The 17,047-nt window shown below is 38.4% G+C and overlaps 1 protein-coding gene across 1 annotated transcript in view; it reads right to left on the bottom strand.

Moving 5' to 3' along the window:
• The window catches only part of PKHD1 (PKHD1 ciliary IPT domain containing fibrocystin/polyductin), a 507,893-nt gene that overhangs the window by 409,465 nt on the left and 81,381 nt on the right, over nt 1–17,047 (bottom strand). The window contains exon 34 of the mRNA XM_049765224.1: nt 10,688–10,838. Within this exon, the coding sequence (XP_049621181.1) occupies nt 10,688–10,838 (151 nt within the window). The remainder of the gene's footprint in view (nt 1–10,687; nt 10,839–17,047) is intronic.

The raw sequence follows: 17,047 nt of genomic DNA, 5'->3' as shown, positions 1-17,047 counted from the left end.
TTAACAGTTACCCTGCCTTATTGTGAAAGAGGAGGCTGCTGTCATGAAGTTATTAATATGAAGTTTTTAAGAAAACAAAGACCATGAGAATTTGTATTCAGAATGAAACATACCACTTCAGGGGACTGGAGGATAGGACAAAGAGGGGTTAACATATATGAAATGTTGAAATGTCCAACGAGGAGATCATGCTAAAAGGTGATAAAGTATAATGTATAAAACCCTATCAGTAATAGTATTTGAAACCACAATTCAAAAACTTATATTTTTAAATAGCGACTCAAGTTGAAACAGACTGGTAAGTGGAAGGCAAATGTGGGTGGGAGTCACTGATGCATGGACGTGGACTCCAGTGAAGGTATTGAAACAGTTTATACTGAAACCCAATAATGAATAACTTCATATTTTCACAGTAACTAAAATAAATTTAACAAAGAAAAGAAAAGAAAATATGGAGTTACTGAGAAACAGGAACAACTAATTTGTTTAGATAAATTATTGTAGTCTGAATTTGGGCCAAATATTTGAAGGCCTCCCTCTTTTTAAAGAAATAGCAAGAGAAAAAATAAGATGTCTTGGAAATGGCAAATCTTTTTCAAACAAGTTCTACTTAAGATAATTCCTCCATAAACAATGCTATTAAATGTAACACCTAACTTTGCACAACAATTTGACAGCACTCATGCACTTATTATCCTTGTTAACTGCAATCCCATTATGTATTTAACCTAAAATAGTGATATCTGCCTTATTAGGAAGAGTTCCCATGAGTGAGTCGGCATGCTAAGTGTATGACAGATATAGTTAATTCTCGTGATCAGTAAAGTTAAGAAAGTCAGAGAAATTAAGAAACTTTACCCATTTTATGATAAGAATAGGCTTGAAACTCAGTTTGATTCCAGAACCCACACATATAACTACTATATCATCATGTCTTTTGTAGAAATTTGAGTTCTTTCTTCTACTCTTCTGTTTTCCTCTCTTCAAAAGCTGAACATCAAACAAAATGGACCTCAATTAATTGCAAGGTTAAATGATTTTCCACACACTCAAAAAGAAATATTGCTGGAACTAGAAGCCATGTTCAACTGGGGTCATATTTGGCTTATTTACCTAACCTTTTCAATTGTGGAACACTATGATTTTCTAATACCATATGTTGGTTTCTCAGTAAGTAACTGGTAAACAAGAAGAACCTCATTTCACAGAGAATACAAGCTGAGTGTGTTTAACAAGTTTCCTTCTAGGTCATGGGGAATTCTTACATCTCTACATTTTAGATGGTTCATATAACAACCTACTTAGCCCAGAGTAATTTTGGATTTCAGCAATAGGAGAAAAATATCAATTAGTAAAGCAATAGAAAGCAATTTTCAATTTTCCTAAAAGTAGCTATAGCTATTAGAAAGAAAAGGTAAAATTTATCACATACCTATTTTGCATCAATTTTCAGAAAATAAAAGTGGGGATTGAATTAAGCAGTAAGGTTTTGTATTTTATGTGTGTGTAAACTTAGAAAGATTTGAGAAAGAAAAGAAAGAAATGTTGCACTAGTGAAGGGAGGTGTTTTTTTTTTATAACTGAAACCCAACTACAAAAGTGTTTAAATCATAATATTTAAATAAAGATAGTAATTTAAAACATTAAAGGGGCCAGAATGGTGGCACATTGGTAGGGCGTTTGCCTTGCACCTGGCTGACCTAGGACAGATCTTGGTTCAATCTGCTGGCTTCCAATATGGTCTGCCAAACAAGGAGTGATTTCTGAGTGCATAGTCAGGAGTATCCCTTGAGCATCACTAGGTGTGGCCCAAAAAACAAAAAAGAAGGAAGAAAGGAAGGAAGGAAGGAAGGAAGGAAGGAAGGAAGGAAGGAAGGAAGGAAGGAAGGAAGGAAGGAAGGAAGGAAGGGAGGGAGGGAGGAAGAAAGGAAGGAAGGAAGGAAGGAAAGGAGGGAGGGAGGGAGGGAGGAAGGAAGGAAGGAAGAAAGGAAGGAAGGAAGGAAGGGAGGGAGGGAGGGAGGGAGGGAGGGAGGGAGGGAGGGAGGAAGGAAGGAAGGAAGGAAGGGAGGGAGGGAGGGAGGGAGGGAGGGAGGGAGGGAGGAAGGAAGGAAGGAAGGGAGGGAGGGAGGGAGGGAGGGAGGGAGGGAGGGAGGAAGGAAGGAAGGAAGGAAGGGAGGGAGGGAGGGAAGGAGTTAAGGGAGGGAGGAAGGAAGGAAGGGAGGGAGGGAGGAAGGAAGGATGAAGGAAGGAGGAAAAAAGGTAGGAATGAAGGAGAAATGAAAGAAAGAAAGAAAGAAAGAAAGAAAGAAAGAAAGAAAGAAAGAAAGAAAGAAAGAAAGAAAGAAAGAAAGAAAGAAAGAAAGAAAGAAAGAAAGAAAGAAAGAAGAGAAAAGAAAGAGAAAGAAAGAAAAGAAAGAAAGAAAGAAAGAAAGAAAGAAAGAGAGGAGGGAGGGAGGGAGGGAGGAAGGACGGAAGGAAGAAAGAAAGAAAGAATAAAAGAAAGAAAGAAAGAAAGAAAGAAAGAAAGGAAGGAAGGAAGGAAGGAAGGAAGGAAGGAAGGAAGGAAGGAAGGAAGAAAGGAAGGAAGGAAGGAAAGAAAGAAGGAAGGAAAGAAAGAAGGAAGGAAGGAAAGAAAGAAGGAAGAAAGAAAGAAAGAAAGAAAGAAAGAAAGAAAGAAAGAAAGAAAGAAAGAAAGAAAGAAAGAAAGAAAGAAAGAAAGAAAGAAAGAAAGAAAGAAAGAAAGAAAGAAAGAAAGAAAGAAGAAAGAAAGAAAGAAAGAAAGAAAGAAAGAAAGAAAGAAAGAAAGAAAGAAAGAAAGAAAGAAAGAAAGAAAGAAAGAAAGAAAGAAAGAAAGAAAGAAAGAAAGAAAGAAAGAAAGAAAGAAAGAAAGAAAGAAAGAAAGAAAGAAAGAAAGAAAGAAAGAGAGAAAGAGAGAAAGAAGAAAAAGATATTAAAATCCAAGTTTTCCAATCCTGTAATTCTGTATATTCACATGGTAGACCAATAAAGCAGAACTCAGTGGACAATTTGAACAAATGGGACTTCATGAGGCTTCCACAAGCCAAGCTCGGTGAGTCTTCAAGTCAGTTTAATTATTTCAGAAAAGGATGTTCTAGTCTGGTTGCTTGAAGGAATTGAACTCAGTTACCTGGGTACTGGAGCTGATTTAGAACATAATTTGGAAGGGGGTGGAGGAGATAGAGCTCTCTTCTGAAGTAAGCAATTCTGCATTCAGTACTCCAACTTCCAACTGGAAAATTTAATGTACCAATTATTTTTCTTGAGTTTTTTTTGGGGGGTGAGACACCTGGAGGTACTCAGGAGTTACTCCTGGCTCTGCACTCAGGGGTCAATTCTGGCGGTGCTCAGAAACCATATGAGATGTCAGGGATCAAACTTAGGCTGGCCATAAGCAAGGCAAATGCCCTACCTCCTGTACTATTGCTCTGGGCCCTCCATATCAGAATTTTTTTTATCTTGCTATTCCTTGTTCTGGAAGTCATGCACTAATCAAAAACCATGCCTCTACACTCCACATCCTGACTTCAATGTAGGATATGCAGATTCCAGGATCTTTAATACAGAAACATGATACCAACAACAGAGACTGTGTGAAAAATAAAAGTGTATTGGCACTACAGACAATGTCTTGGAACAGACGATCTAGCTTGCCTGGAGCCTAGAGTTGGTCTTGTGCCAGGAAACTTCAGGGGTAGGGTCTCTTTGTATTTAGGCCAACGTTATTCCTTTCCATGTCCCTCATATTTTGGTGGGCCTATGCAAACAACAATTGCTACTCAACACCATTTTTACTGTGCTCCTTTGACTCTAATCCTTAAAAAGAACCCACTTAAAATTTGAGGTTAACTTAAGCTAATATGCACGTGCATGGAAATGTAAAAAAATACTATGCCTGCAATGTTTAAGGAGTTACGTAAGTTTTATGGCTTTAGATTGCCTTGTGTGCTATTAAGAAATATTATAATGTGTTACAATCTGGGGACTTGAGGGACAAAGTAATTGTACATGGATTCTGTCTTATTTATCTTAATGTTCTTTGGCTGAAATTTCAAAGTTAAGATATCAGCAAGGGGACTTCTGAGAATTATGTTATGGGTGATTGTCCTTCCACTGTAACTTTACCTTGTCCTCTTTCTTTGCATCTTTGTTCTCATAATTTAAAAAACAAAACAAACAAACAGACAAAAAAAAAAAAAAACCATACCTCTTCTTCCTAAATGGAAGGGGAAGACAAGAGAGATCTGGTAGGATCACCAAGTAGTGACCTAAGGATCAGGTTCTTAATAAAGTATTTTAAACTAGCCATAAGCATTCTATTCATTTTTGGGATGCCTACAGTTATTTAAATCTAATGCTTTTCTACAATACATGACTTCTTTATTTAAAGTTTCCTTTTCAGAACTTAAATTTGACTACCCCCAAACTCCATAAAGTCATTTGTCCACCATTACACAACGTAGGATTTTTACATTTTATTATGGATTAATTCTCTGTACCATATTCTACTCTTATGATATCTACTTAAAATAGGAACATTCTTATTATTTGTTTAGGAATCCATTCTTAATTTATATTCTAGGTAGTTAATAAGTTAATCATTCTTAACTAAAACGTGTTGTATTAAATAAATAATGACGGGGCTGGATGGCGATGGATGGAGGCCTTTGTGCTTAGGCCCCAGCCACGTGGCTTCATCCCCATCCAGCTGGTGGATTCCAGGCCCAGGTAATCTGCGTAATCAAGACTCACTCACATGCAGGCATTAGGAAGCATCATCTTTATTCATGCCCTAGCCACCACAGGTGTGTGGCCTATGTCATAACCTTTCAAGCATACAGCCATTCTAGGCTTGCCCTGCATCTTATCTCCTGTTAGCCATCTTTTCTTTGGGCTCCATGCTGGTCAAAGACCAGAACACAGAAACCCAGAAGCCAAAGCTCACAGCAGCGCAGAAAGGGCAAAGAGCCAAAAGGGCCCCGAATTCCCTTGGTCCAACCCTTATCTAACATTTCCCAGACCCCTCCCAGGAATGGGAGGGGCTCGCAGGTAAAGTTACACCTACTATCCGGCTCCCAAGACCCCTCCCAGAAATGGGTGGGTCTTAGGGTCTCAAATAGGCACACCCACAAAACGTAGTTCCATTGCCACATTTTAAAACAATATTTTCATTGATGTTTTGCTGTTTGTAGGAATTTTTGTTTACTAATCTTTTTTGTGCCCTGTATCATCTTCCTTCTCAAATTTAAGTTTTCTCACATTTATTTAAGTTTGTCAACATTCTCTGCCATCATCAGTGTTTTTCACTGATTCTTCTGTCTTGCCCTGCCAATCTCCTTGCTTCTACTCTTCTCCCCATATGTTTATTGTGATAGTCTAATGATCCTTTCAATTTTTTCCAGGTAATTTAACTATTTTTCTTTGAAAACTTCCCAAGGAGTTATAGTCACTCACTTTCTACCTGTCTCTCTTATATAAAAGCCAAGGACTATTCTTTAGTCCCCTAGGACCAGTTCCATCTCTGATACATCACTAGCTTTATCTCTCACTTCTGTGTACCTTTACATGTTTGTTTATTTATTTATTACAGGTTGTTATGTTTACAGGCTTCTTGTGATCCCTATCAGGTTTCTTCTCTGAAAACTTTGCATTTTTCTCTTCAATTTAGAATATTCTTGCCTTTCTTTTTTGGAAGACATGGGGTTTGAGCCACACCCATGGTGCTTAAGTTACTCCTGGCTCTGTGCTCAGGAATCACTCCTGACTTTATTTTGGGAAACCAATGTAGGAGAACAAATGTTCCCACCAAGGCATCTGAAAGCAAGCTGAGGTTGGCTGTATTCAAGGCAAGAAACTTTCTTAACCCCTATAAATACTATTTTTTTTCACTAACTACACTTTTATTTTCAATACAACCTCAAATTAAATTTTCTGCCGAGGGGTGGAGATATAGTACAGCGGGTAGGTAGCTTGCCTTGCACACAGCAGACTTGGTTTGATATCTGGAATCCCATGTGGCCCCCAAACTCATACAGGAGTGATTTCTGAATGTTAGCCAGGAGTAATCCCTGAGTATAGTCCAGTTGCCCCCCCCCAAAAAAAAGAAAGAAAATTTCTCCTGAAATAATAAATGTCAATGAAGTTGCCCTTTATTACTCTATTTATAATCACAGCCCAGTGCTTCCAACTTAATATGCCATTCTTTTTATTTCCCTTCTTATACCTCTCCAGCCACTAGTGAGTGTATCATTTTGGTTGTCCACTGGTATACCCCAGGTACTGAGCCTGAAAGAATGCAGGATGAAAATATGGGAAACAAGATGGGAACGGGGGTGGAGGGAGGACAAATTTGGTGATGGGAATTCCCCAGATTCAATGTTAATATGTACGTAAAATATCATGAAAGATATGTAAGCCACTATGATTAAAATAAAAATTATATATATATATATGTAAAAAGAAAAATAGAAATGACAGGCAATAAAATTTTTTCTCAGGTTCTTATTTAGTCCTATACCTGAAGTCTTATATAGACAATGCAGGTATTCACACAGCCACTTACACGCAAAGATGTTACCATTATATCTGGTATTGAAAAAAACTAATAACACTCTCCAGTACAAAAATACATTGATTACTCACTACTGTACATCATAGATATTCATGCTGATCATTTCCTCTCAGAGCCAAATGTTCATGCCATGCATACACAAGTCACTGTGTTTGATGCCTAGTGACAATGAATCCTGAGTGCTACCAGGGAGTTTTGTTTCTTGTCAGGAAGGTCCCCAGCACCAGCAGCATTTCATCATCAGTCCAAACATTAAAGAATCTGGTTAGCAGAGCATCAACATGGAGGGCCTCCAGGTCCCTTTACACTGCTCAGGAGAATGGATTTGAACAGAAGTCAATACATTATGACCTTTTTCTTTGATCCTATGTACATTGATATTTTCCTTCCAAATGTAGCACAGTGACACATTGAAACAAGAGAAAAGATATAAAAGAACAAAAAAAGAAATATTAAAAGAGAGTATTAAAGGATGGGGCTGGCGAGGCGGCGCTAGAGGTAAGGTGTCTGCCTTGCAAGCACTAGCCAAGGAAAGGACCACAGTTCGATCCCCTGGCGTCCCATATGGTCCCCCCAAGCCAGGGGCAATTTCTGAGCATGTAGCCAGGAATAACCCCTGAGCATCAAACGGGTGTGGCCCAAAAAGCCAAAAAAAAAAAAAAAAGAGAGAGAGAGAGAGAGTATAAAGTTAATAATTGTCAGAGACAGAAGTTTGGAGGAATTTCTGAAAGACAAAAAGTATGTATATCAAAACTGCAAAATATAAATTGGGAGAAGCCAATATAATGAGTGTCTAATAGAGCTTTTAGTAGTGTTTAGTATAAGTCTGGGGGAATCATTGAGCATAGGAATCAAGTCATTGGATGTAAAGAAACCTGGCAAAAGCATGTCATCTGTTGGTTGCCAGACTTGATTCAGCTGATATGTGAATATCCTCATTCTCTCTCACTGCTTGTGAGTTTCCTTCCAAAGAAGTTAAGCTTGGTTGGAAAGAAGATGATGGCATTCCAGAACAAAGAAGGTCCATTTCTTGGTGGGGGGGTATAGGAGTGTCTATGGTTCTCTGCCAGAACCCCTAAACAGCCTCTCAAAAGTCTAGCATTAGGTAAGAAACACAATTATTGCTTTGAAAAGGCAAAAGTGGATCTCCTCCCTCCCCTCCTTCTCCTTTTTATGTTTTCCTTAGTGCTCTATTCTTGGAGTGGTTGGAACTGTGAGTTTAAAGATGAATTAAGAGAAACTCATAAGGGCTGGCGAGGTGGTGCTAGAGGTAAAGTGTCTGCCTTGCAAGCACTAGCCAAGGAAGGACCGCGGTTCGATCCCCAGGCATCCCATATGGTCCCCCCAAGCCAGGGGCAATTTCTGAGCACTTAGCCAGGAGTAACCCCTAAGCATCAAACGGGTGTGGCCGCCCCCCCCCAAAATAAAGAGAAACTCATAAAACAAACATAAAAAAACTATTTTCTCCCAAAGATAGTTTATGGTTTTGGGTCACTGTGAATGATCAGACCAAAGTTAAACTTGGCAAGGTGTGGGATGACTGGTGCACCAGAACAAACCAAATTGGGGAAGAAAGGAAGCATTCTCCTTATTCTTGTCTCCAAATATTACTTTCCCTTTATTTTACTTGTTTAGATGTTTACCAAGGAGTGTAGGTTGTGGTAATCTAATACAGCTTCTCAGAGCATCAGGTTTGAGACTAGAGTGATAGTACAGCAAACAGGGCACTTAGCTTGCATGCAGCAAACTCATGTTCATCTCCAGCAACATATATGCTCCTCCAAGCCTGTCAGGAGTGACTCCTGAGTAAGAACCAGGAATAAGCCTTGAATACTGTTGGTTGTGCTCCTCTTCCACCAGAAAAATGAGAAAAAAAATTACCCATCCTAATGGATTTCATAGGTCCCCCAGCCCACCTACCTGATCACCATGTTTAAAATATCCCCGTGCCTAAGAAATGTTCCTCACAGACTACTTGTTCCTATATAAAATGCTAAATGATTAATCTTTCATTCCAATCTGACCTTATCCAATCACTACAAACCCACAGGTCATTGTACCCCTCCTACCCCCATATGTATATTCTGGGGGGTTTCTTTTCTTTTTTTTTTTTTTTGTTTGGTTTGCTCTTTTGTTGTTGTTGTTATTTGGGGGCCATATCTGTCAGTGCTCAGAGTTTACTCCTGGCTCTGAAATTATGAATAATTCCTGGCAGGAGTCAGGAGACCATACGAAGGTCCAGGGCTTAAATTCATGTTGGCAGTATGCAAGGCAAGCACTTTACCTGCTGTGTGATAGCTCTGGCCCATGGGTTCTTACCTCAATGCATTGTGCAGGTTTTTCCACCAGAAGTAGCTTTTTCTGCATACCCAAATACCTAGTCCAGACCATTCTTTCTTGAGAGTACCAAGCACGACTTACCTTGGTGAACCATCCCCATGTAAAGGTAATTTCTTCTACCTAAGATTCCCACCGCTGAATTACATACACAGGGAAGCCTGGGTAGCATCTCCCGAAGTGAAAGCAGCAAAGCAAGATAATCAGGCCAAGAGGAATGGTGTTGGGAGCAGAGTTCCAAGGACAAACAATTTCAGGTATCCTCCACACACAGTCTTCTCTCAGAAATTCATAATGCAATATGCATATATCTCATGCTCTCAAAAAATTTTAATAAGAAAAAAATGAAGAGAGGCCAGAGAGATAGTACAGAGTGTAAGGCACTTGCTTTGCAGCTGATTCAGGGTCAGTCCCCAGCATCATATCTTGTTATTCCCCTGAGCACTACCAGAAGTGATCCCTGAATCAAAGCATGAGTTGAGCCTTGAGCACAGCCAATTGTTGCCCCAAAACAAAAGGGGGAAAGGTCAGGGACAAGAAGGGAATTGGAAACTAAGTAAGTGGTGGGCTATTGAGCTGGAGATAAAAGAGTTCAAATAGGCCATGAACTGAAAGAGAAAGGTTTTGGTACACATAATGAAGTGAGAAGTGATATTTTAGCAACCACTGGAGAGAAGAAGAAATGAACAAGAGCAACCAGATGAGTGATAGAATGTACAATGAGAACCTTAGGATTGGCAGGCAGGCAGGAAGAGAAGGAAGGGAGTGGAAAATTCCAGTTATTGGGAACTATATATACGTTCTGCACTTGCTCCTAAATTACTGAAAAGTAAATGCGATGGTCCCAGGAAGCAAAATTCGGTATTGGGAAGGTTTAACTGAATGCAGCAGGGGTCGCAAGAGAATCCATTCTAGCATGTGGTACTTAATAGGCACTCAATAAATGTTTGTTCCAAATAAAGGAGACAAAAAGGAAAATCTGAAAATTACTTTCACAAGTAAAAAGGCACCTAGGGGATTAGGTGCTCAATAAATATTTTTTTTCTGTGTGCTATGAAAAGCCTGGGGATTTGTAAAAGATTATCTGGTATATTTCCAAAAGAGCCCCTAGCCTCTGATTTCAATTGTCAAAACTCCCTGGGGAAGCCACGGAGCCTCTCACGGGAGACTCTTAAAAAACACATTCATAAATGAGCCACAAGGAAAGAATAGTTTAGGCCACTTTTAAAATGGATGAATTGAGGTGAAGAGGAACCTGCAGTCTTTCAGTGGTAAATTTCAAAGGATCCCCTCAGAAGCTAAACCTCTCCACATCCCCCACAAAACAGACAGGAACCCCCAGACCAGCAGCAGCAGCACTGCACGCCGCCAACCAAGGATGGCTGAGTGATTTGGAAGGCTTCCAGGCAGGCCTGGTTAAATTGTATGCCATTTATTTCATGAAGAAATCAACCCCAGAGAAGCCACTCTCCAACACGCATGCAGAAAGCAAAACAAACAAAAAAAGCTGAGGACATTATCTGTTCAGAATTTGCTTTAAAAGAGCCCAGGCAGCACTCATTTATTTTTGAAAAAATATATGATTAACCATAGTTAACGATGAATTCAGATGTTGTGCATTAGACCAGCGCTTCAAAGTTGGAGAGCATTTAATATTATATATCGCTGCCATTTGGACTAAATTGTTTTTTTTAATGTACACAATATTACAAATTTAATTTGAGCTGTTTGAATCAGTCTGTAAAAAAGATTTGATTATACCTGAGTGTTCTGGCCCCAGCTTCTCTGTATCTCAGTAATCTTGGCGGTAATTGGCTGATTAGGCGTCTCACACTCTATCTTTGCCTCAGTTTCCATGGTAATGTTACAGGAGCTATTATAGATGAGAACTTCATCTCTTTCCACTTTAGGGCTGAAACGAGAGGGGAGGTTAAATGGGGTGTCATCAATCTTAATGAAATGCAATTATTTTTACTCTTATTAATCATTGCAAGCCATTAGCTTGTGGCAACTACAGGCCACCATTTGTCAAATTTTGCAAATTTCTGTAATTTTGTTTCCATTCTTTTATTGTTTATTTGTTTTCCCTTTCTCTGCACACCCTGCGATGAAAATGCACATGGTAAATATCTTTCACTGAGGCCTTTCTCTCTTCCAAACCTAGGAGGAACATTAGCAAATGGTTCTCCAATTCCAACTTAACAAAGTAATGCACAGCCAATACTTGTAGTTCCCAAAATGGAAGCAAATATTGGGGAGAGAGTTTCCCCCCTTTTTTCCTTTTCCTTCTTCCTGTTCTTACTCACACTTAGTGTCTGGGGAAGTGAATTGCCTGAATCCCCCCAGGGCAGATGGAGAAATTGGAAAACCTACACAACTGGCTAACTGGTCCCTAATTCCAACTGTGAAAAAATGAGCTCATTTAGGCTTTCAATTCCCTCTCCCCAGCTGATGGCAATGAGGCTCTGTTGCTAGCAGTGGAACATTAACTTAGTAAATTAATTAAACTTACTTAACAGCCCAGACTAAGGAGATTCGATATATGTGCCAGTTATACTACCAGCCAGTTGCTTTAAAAGTCCTCTTGCTTTAAGGGGAGAAGCCAGACTGGATTTAAAATGAAAAACAGCAGTGTAGCATTACAGAAAGTCTAAAAATATGCAGTGTGGAGGAGCTGAGGGCATAGATATGCAGGGCAGTGTCCCCAACAGGTGTGATATTAATTCAAGAATAATACTGGCTGGAGGCATTGTTTCAACTAACTCAAAGATTATTAGTAATAATAATGCATGGTATTTTATACTTTTCAATGTGATCTCATTTCCACTGGTAAATCAGGTAGAGGTATAAACTACATCACCCAAAGAGGTCAGGGAATTTGCATAAAGTCAAATGCAAAGATAGACTCCCACAAACACAGCCCTGACTCTTGAGATGTTGATCAAGCATTACCCCCAAAGATGTATGGACCCATGGGAAGAGAAAAGGAAGGATGCTAGAGGGGTAAAAGGTCACTGGTTCTAAAACTATAAATCATGTTGAACTAAAACAGCATTTTTCAAATTGATGTCAAATAGTGTCACCCACAATTTCCAGAAATAATGGTAAGTACTACATCTCACTGCTTTCTCTTGTTTTCACACTATAATTTTCTAGGTTCCTGTCTACTCAAGATCAGACCTCTCTACTCACTGTTTGTTTTCTCGACCAACATTTTTTAACTAGGGCTTATGTGGACCCCTATTGTCCCCCAGGATATTTCCAAGAGGCCACAGGGGAAAAATTACATAAATGGGGGCCATGTGGCACAACAGTAGGGGCCTACATTGTAGAACAAAGGGACCACAGGAAGGAAATAAAGCCAAAAAGAAGGGCCAGAGTTGAAAAAAGTTGGGAACCACTGTTCTAGGCCTCCTGCCTATATGTTATCAATATTTCACATTTGCTTCCCAGAACTAATTAGAATGTGAACCAAGCACTGGGGCTATGTCCTCCCTTAATCATGTCCTTCTTCCCATGCCCCACATAATGTCGTTTTGGATGTATTGGACCTATATCCCATGTACTTAATGAAATTGGTAGTGAACTCAGGATCTTAGGCTTCTAATTACCTAAGGACTTTACCATGCTCCACTTGCTCAACTGATTTTCTGAGACATGTGAGCAAGCAGAGGTAAAACTTAAAAGCAGACAAACTAGTTGGGAACTATCTCTCTGGTATTGTAACACTCTGAGTTTTGCTTTCCTTATTTTCCAAATCAAGTTACAATAACTGACTCCATATTTCATAGAGGTCTTTTGGAAATCAAGGGAAATGAAGTCTACAAAACCAACTGTGAAGAAACTTGTACCTTGCAAGTGTCCAGTAAAGGCATCTCTATTCATCTGTACAGTATTATAATGTGCATGGAATTTGTATTGAAATGTAAGTGTGAGAACTTACATTTCCTATAGCATGTATTCTGGTGTGGATGCACTGTTTTTGCTTAAGTGGATTCTGAAGCAGAAGCCTAATAAGTAAATACGAAAATACAATATAATAGGGGCTGGAGTGATAGCACAGTGGTAGGGCATTTGCCTTGCATGCAGCCAACCTGGGACAGACCCGGGTTCAATACTTCGCATCCCATATTCTCCCCAAGCCAGCCAGAGTAATTTTTGAGCACAGAGCCAGGAGTAATTCCTGAGTGCCACCAGCTGTGGCTAAAAAAACCAAAACCAACCAGCTAAACAAACAAAAAAAATATATAATGGAATATAGTGTAAAATTCACATGGACTTCCTAAATAAAACATCTGACTGTAAAGCCACTTGTGCCAAGACATTAGAGGATTTGTAGCTAAAAAATTTTTTGTTGTTATTGCTATTTTATAAGTGGGGGGTCTCCATCTGGGGAGGTTATCAGAGGACAAACTAATCAAAGAAAAATTATGTATTTGAATCATAACTCACTTATATATCCATCAATAAGTGGGCCTATTGTGGGCTTATTGTGGGTAATAAATGGGCTGATTGGCACTTCCCTTAGAAACAACACTTGCCTCCATTTCAGAAGGCCACCACTCACCTAGCCAGTCTAGAATTTTGTAATGAACAACACCAAGTTTAATAGTCTGGAAGTCAAGGATTCCCCTTTTTCTCTTCTGAATAAATGAGGACAGATTAGCCCTGGCAATCACTTTTCTCTGTGGTCTCTGCTCACTTTCAGCCCCAGGAGTGGCTCTTCAAGCTTATGCATGAGAAGGTTTCTTGCACTCATCTCCCTCACTGTGATCTGGGACAGATTTGAATTGAAGGAGAGAAGAGTTGACTTCTTTCAGCCTTCTTTGGCTTCTGGCTTCTACCTTTCTAAGCAATCTACTTCTGCCTTTTCTTACCTACAAAGATCAAAATGAACTGATGTAATTCACTCAGTTTCCTTTTTTTTTTTTTTTTTTTTTGTCCCTTGCTAGACACTCTCTTAAATATCCATTTTTTTTCCAAAAAGTTAAAACCCTTTTCTGTAAGCTTAGACTTTCTTCTATGAACTTTGACTCCTATTTCTTTCATTTGCCTGTTTGGTTTTTTGTTTGTTTATTTGTTCAGTTTGTTTGTTATTCTTTTCTTTTCTTTGCTACACCTGGCAGTGTCTAGGCATTTTCCTGGTTCCATACTCAGGAATCACTCCTGGAGGTCCTCAGAGGACTATATGGAAGGGATGCCAAGTACTGAATCCAGGAGAGCAAGATGAAAATCAAATGTCCTACCTATTGTACTATCACTCTGGCCTCACTTCCTATTTTTTTTCCTATAGGTCCTATTATCTCACTAGAGATTTTATTCCATTAAAAGCCACCATCAAAATTAACAAAGACATAAGGATATCAAAAATAGGCTATCATTGACAAAATAATAGGAAACATTTTTGAAGTAAAAACAGGTTGTATTTAAAGGTACTGAGGAAGAAGAAGACGGTGAGGATAAGAGAGTGAAGCACTAGAGAAAGAGTGAGAAGATTTTTCCAAGGTGGAGAGAACCCGGATACACAAATCTAATGTGAAAGTAAGACAGTATCCATCTCAAGAGGAGAGAAGCAAGGCATATGCATGAGCCATGTGCTCCCCAAATTACCAAATTCTTAATTGTTACTGTCCCACATTTCCTTTGAAATGCCCACAAGAATCTTTTGAATTTGGCAGTTGCAGTTGGCCAGATTTATACACATATTGTATATATAGAAAAAGCATAGCTTTACACACAACACACACAAATATTATTTTCAGGGATTATGGTTAAAAACTATCTGAGTTCAAAATGTAGCGTGGAGTTCTAGAACTTGAAATTTTTGGACAGACTCCTAATATCTTGCTTTTTCTAGGATAAGGAATAAAAACATTTGCAGTCACTTTATCTCCTCCACTTATCCTGAAATGGTTTTCTATGGCTCTAAAATTGTATTGAATGTTATAGTTTGGGCAAGGTTTCTAGATTAATTCTAAGTAAATTGCAAGTCAAAATCCTTAGGTTCTAGCCCTGACCCTGCCAGGGCTTGACAGTAACTTTGACCGGTTACTTAAAATGCTACCGAACAAAACCCAACTCTCTTCTGTGGCCTTCAAAGCCTGGCTTTGGCGTCAGGCTCATGTAAAGCCATTTTCTTCCTTCTTACTCTACTCCTGTCCCCCTGGTCTCTGGTTCTTCAGAAAACTTTGGGTACTTTATATTCACTGTCCTCACTACCTGACCCTCTAGAAAGAGACTCTTCTCTCTAACTCAGCATTATAAAGACTTTCTCAGAGAGGCCTCCTCTGATCATAGTTACCATAATTTTCTGTCATTTTATAACCTTCAATTAAAAGCCTTCAGTTTTTATTGTCTGGCTTCCTTATCTAACCTGAAGTACAGAGATTCTGCTATCTGTTCACCTTTACTTTACTAGTCCCTGACACAGAACCTTGAATCATATAGGCACTTGGTGCTAGAGAGGTAATTCAACAAGATGAGTTATATACATTATATTTAGGAGAATTGGGCTTAAATCCTGTCAACTCACAGTCCTCTAAGGACTAGTTGGAGAGACTCCTGAATACAAAAGCAGAAGTAGTTCTGAACTCTGAAGGCCATGGTGCAAATTCTATTCCAAAACTAGGTAAACTCCATAAAAAGTGGGAGGTTAGGTGACTGGGTGGATGAATGGACAAATGTATAGATGTATGAATGAGATATGATAAGATGGACAAATGATAAAAATGAGTATTTTTTTACAGATATGCCTATCTACTTTGCCAAATAAACCAAATCCATAATAGTAGGTATAAAGCATTCAATGGGAATAGTTTCATTGCAAATATACTGGAAAGCAGTTCTTTAGAATCACAATATATTTAATATTCACAGCAATAAAAGAACCAAGGTAAATCATTAAGCACATGGTTTTATTATTGTGCTTAATTATAGGTCCTAATTTAATTTGTTTTTAGGTTATTAATTAAAATATGCTCACAGAAAATATATATTATCTGTAAGATCAATGGAAAAAATCAATACTCTTGTCACCTACAAATACACACTATGGTGACTTAAGTATGCATTTCTAACCTTGCATTTCTAATCACATCATACATGTGAATATACATATATGTTATATGTAGTACTGGAGTTAACCAATTTTTATCTATTTTGTATCAATTTTTATCTACACTTCCACTTCCTTATTTATTGAAAATGTTCTAATCTTTGGCTAGATAATCTATTTTTGTTACTGATTCTATTCTGATAAACAAAATTATATACTTATATCTGTATATATAATTATTTTATATATCTTTTTAAAATATCTTTATTTATACAATTTGGTTACAAACATGATTGTAGTTGCATTTCAGTCATATTTTTAAAACATCATTTTAGGGGCCAGAAAGATAGGCAGAGAAGGTAGGAAATTTGCCTTGCATGCTGCCTACCCAGGTATAATCCTGGCATTGCATATGGTGCCTTAGCCTGTCAAAATTGATTTCTGAATGCAGAGCCAGTAGTAACCCCTGAGCTCTGTCAGGAGTGCCCACCCCCCAAAAATAAAAACCAAAAAAATCATCATTTTAAAAGGCTTCTTTGTCATTTAAATGTATAATAATACTGCTAAAAAGTTGATTTTTTACTTGACCAATATTTTTTATTTTATACTAAAATATTCAAAGAACAGTCTTATTTCCCAAATGTCTAACAAGCTTAGAAAATAAAATCCAGGAGGTAAAACTTCTGGGTCAAAGAGTATGAAGTATTAGAATTTCTAAGTGAGCAATGCCAATTGTCTTCAAAGACTCCTCTCCTCAGGCTTGGCTTCCTTACACAACCAACACCAAGCATAAACTTTCTTGAAATATAAGGCCACACATTTTAGCTCTTTCTCAAAAAGTCACCTCAACTTGTGTGTGTGTGTGTGTATGTGATATCATAATTTACAATAGCATTGAAATGTTATTTTATAATTATAGAGTACGGTACCAATTCCTCTACCAGAATCACATTGGCTTTTGCTGACTGTGAGATTTAAAAAAGTTGAATAGCAATTTTGACAATCTATCAATAGACAGTGAGGTCTAAGACTTGGGGCCTCCCAACTTGTTCTAAAAAGGAATTTCC

The sequence above is a fragment of the Suncus etruscus genome, chromosome 18 (assembly GCF_024139225.1).
Source record: "Suncus etruscus isolate mSunEtr1 chromosome 18, mSunEtr1.pri.cur, whole genome shotgun sequence".
Classification (NCBI taxonomy): Eukaryota; Metazoa; Chordata; class Mammalia; order Eulipotyphla; family Soricidae; genus Suncus; species Suncus etruscus.
Note: the sequence above shows the minus strand (reverse complement) of the source record. Positions and strands in the feature narration are given on the sequence as shown.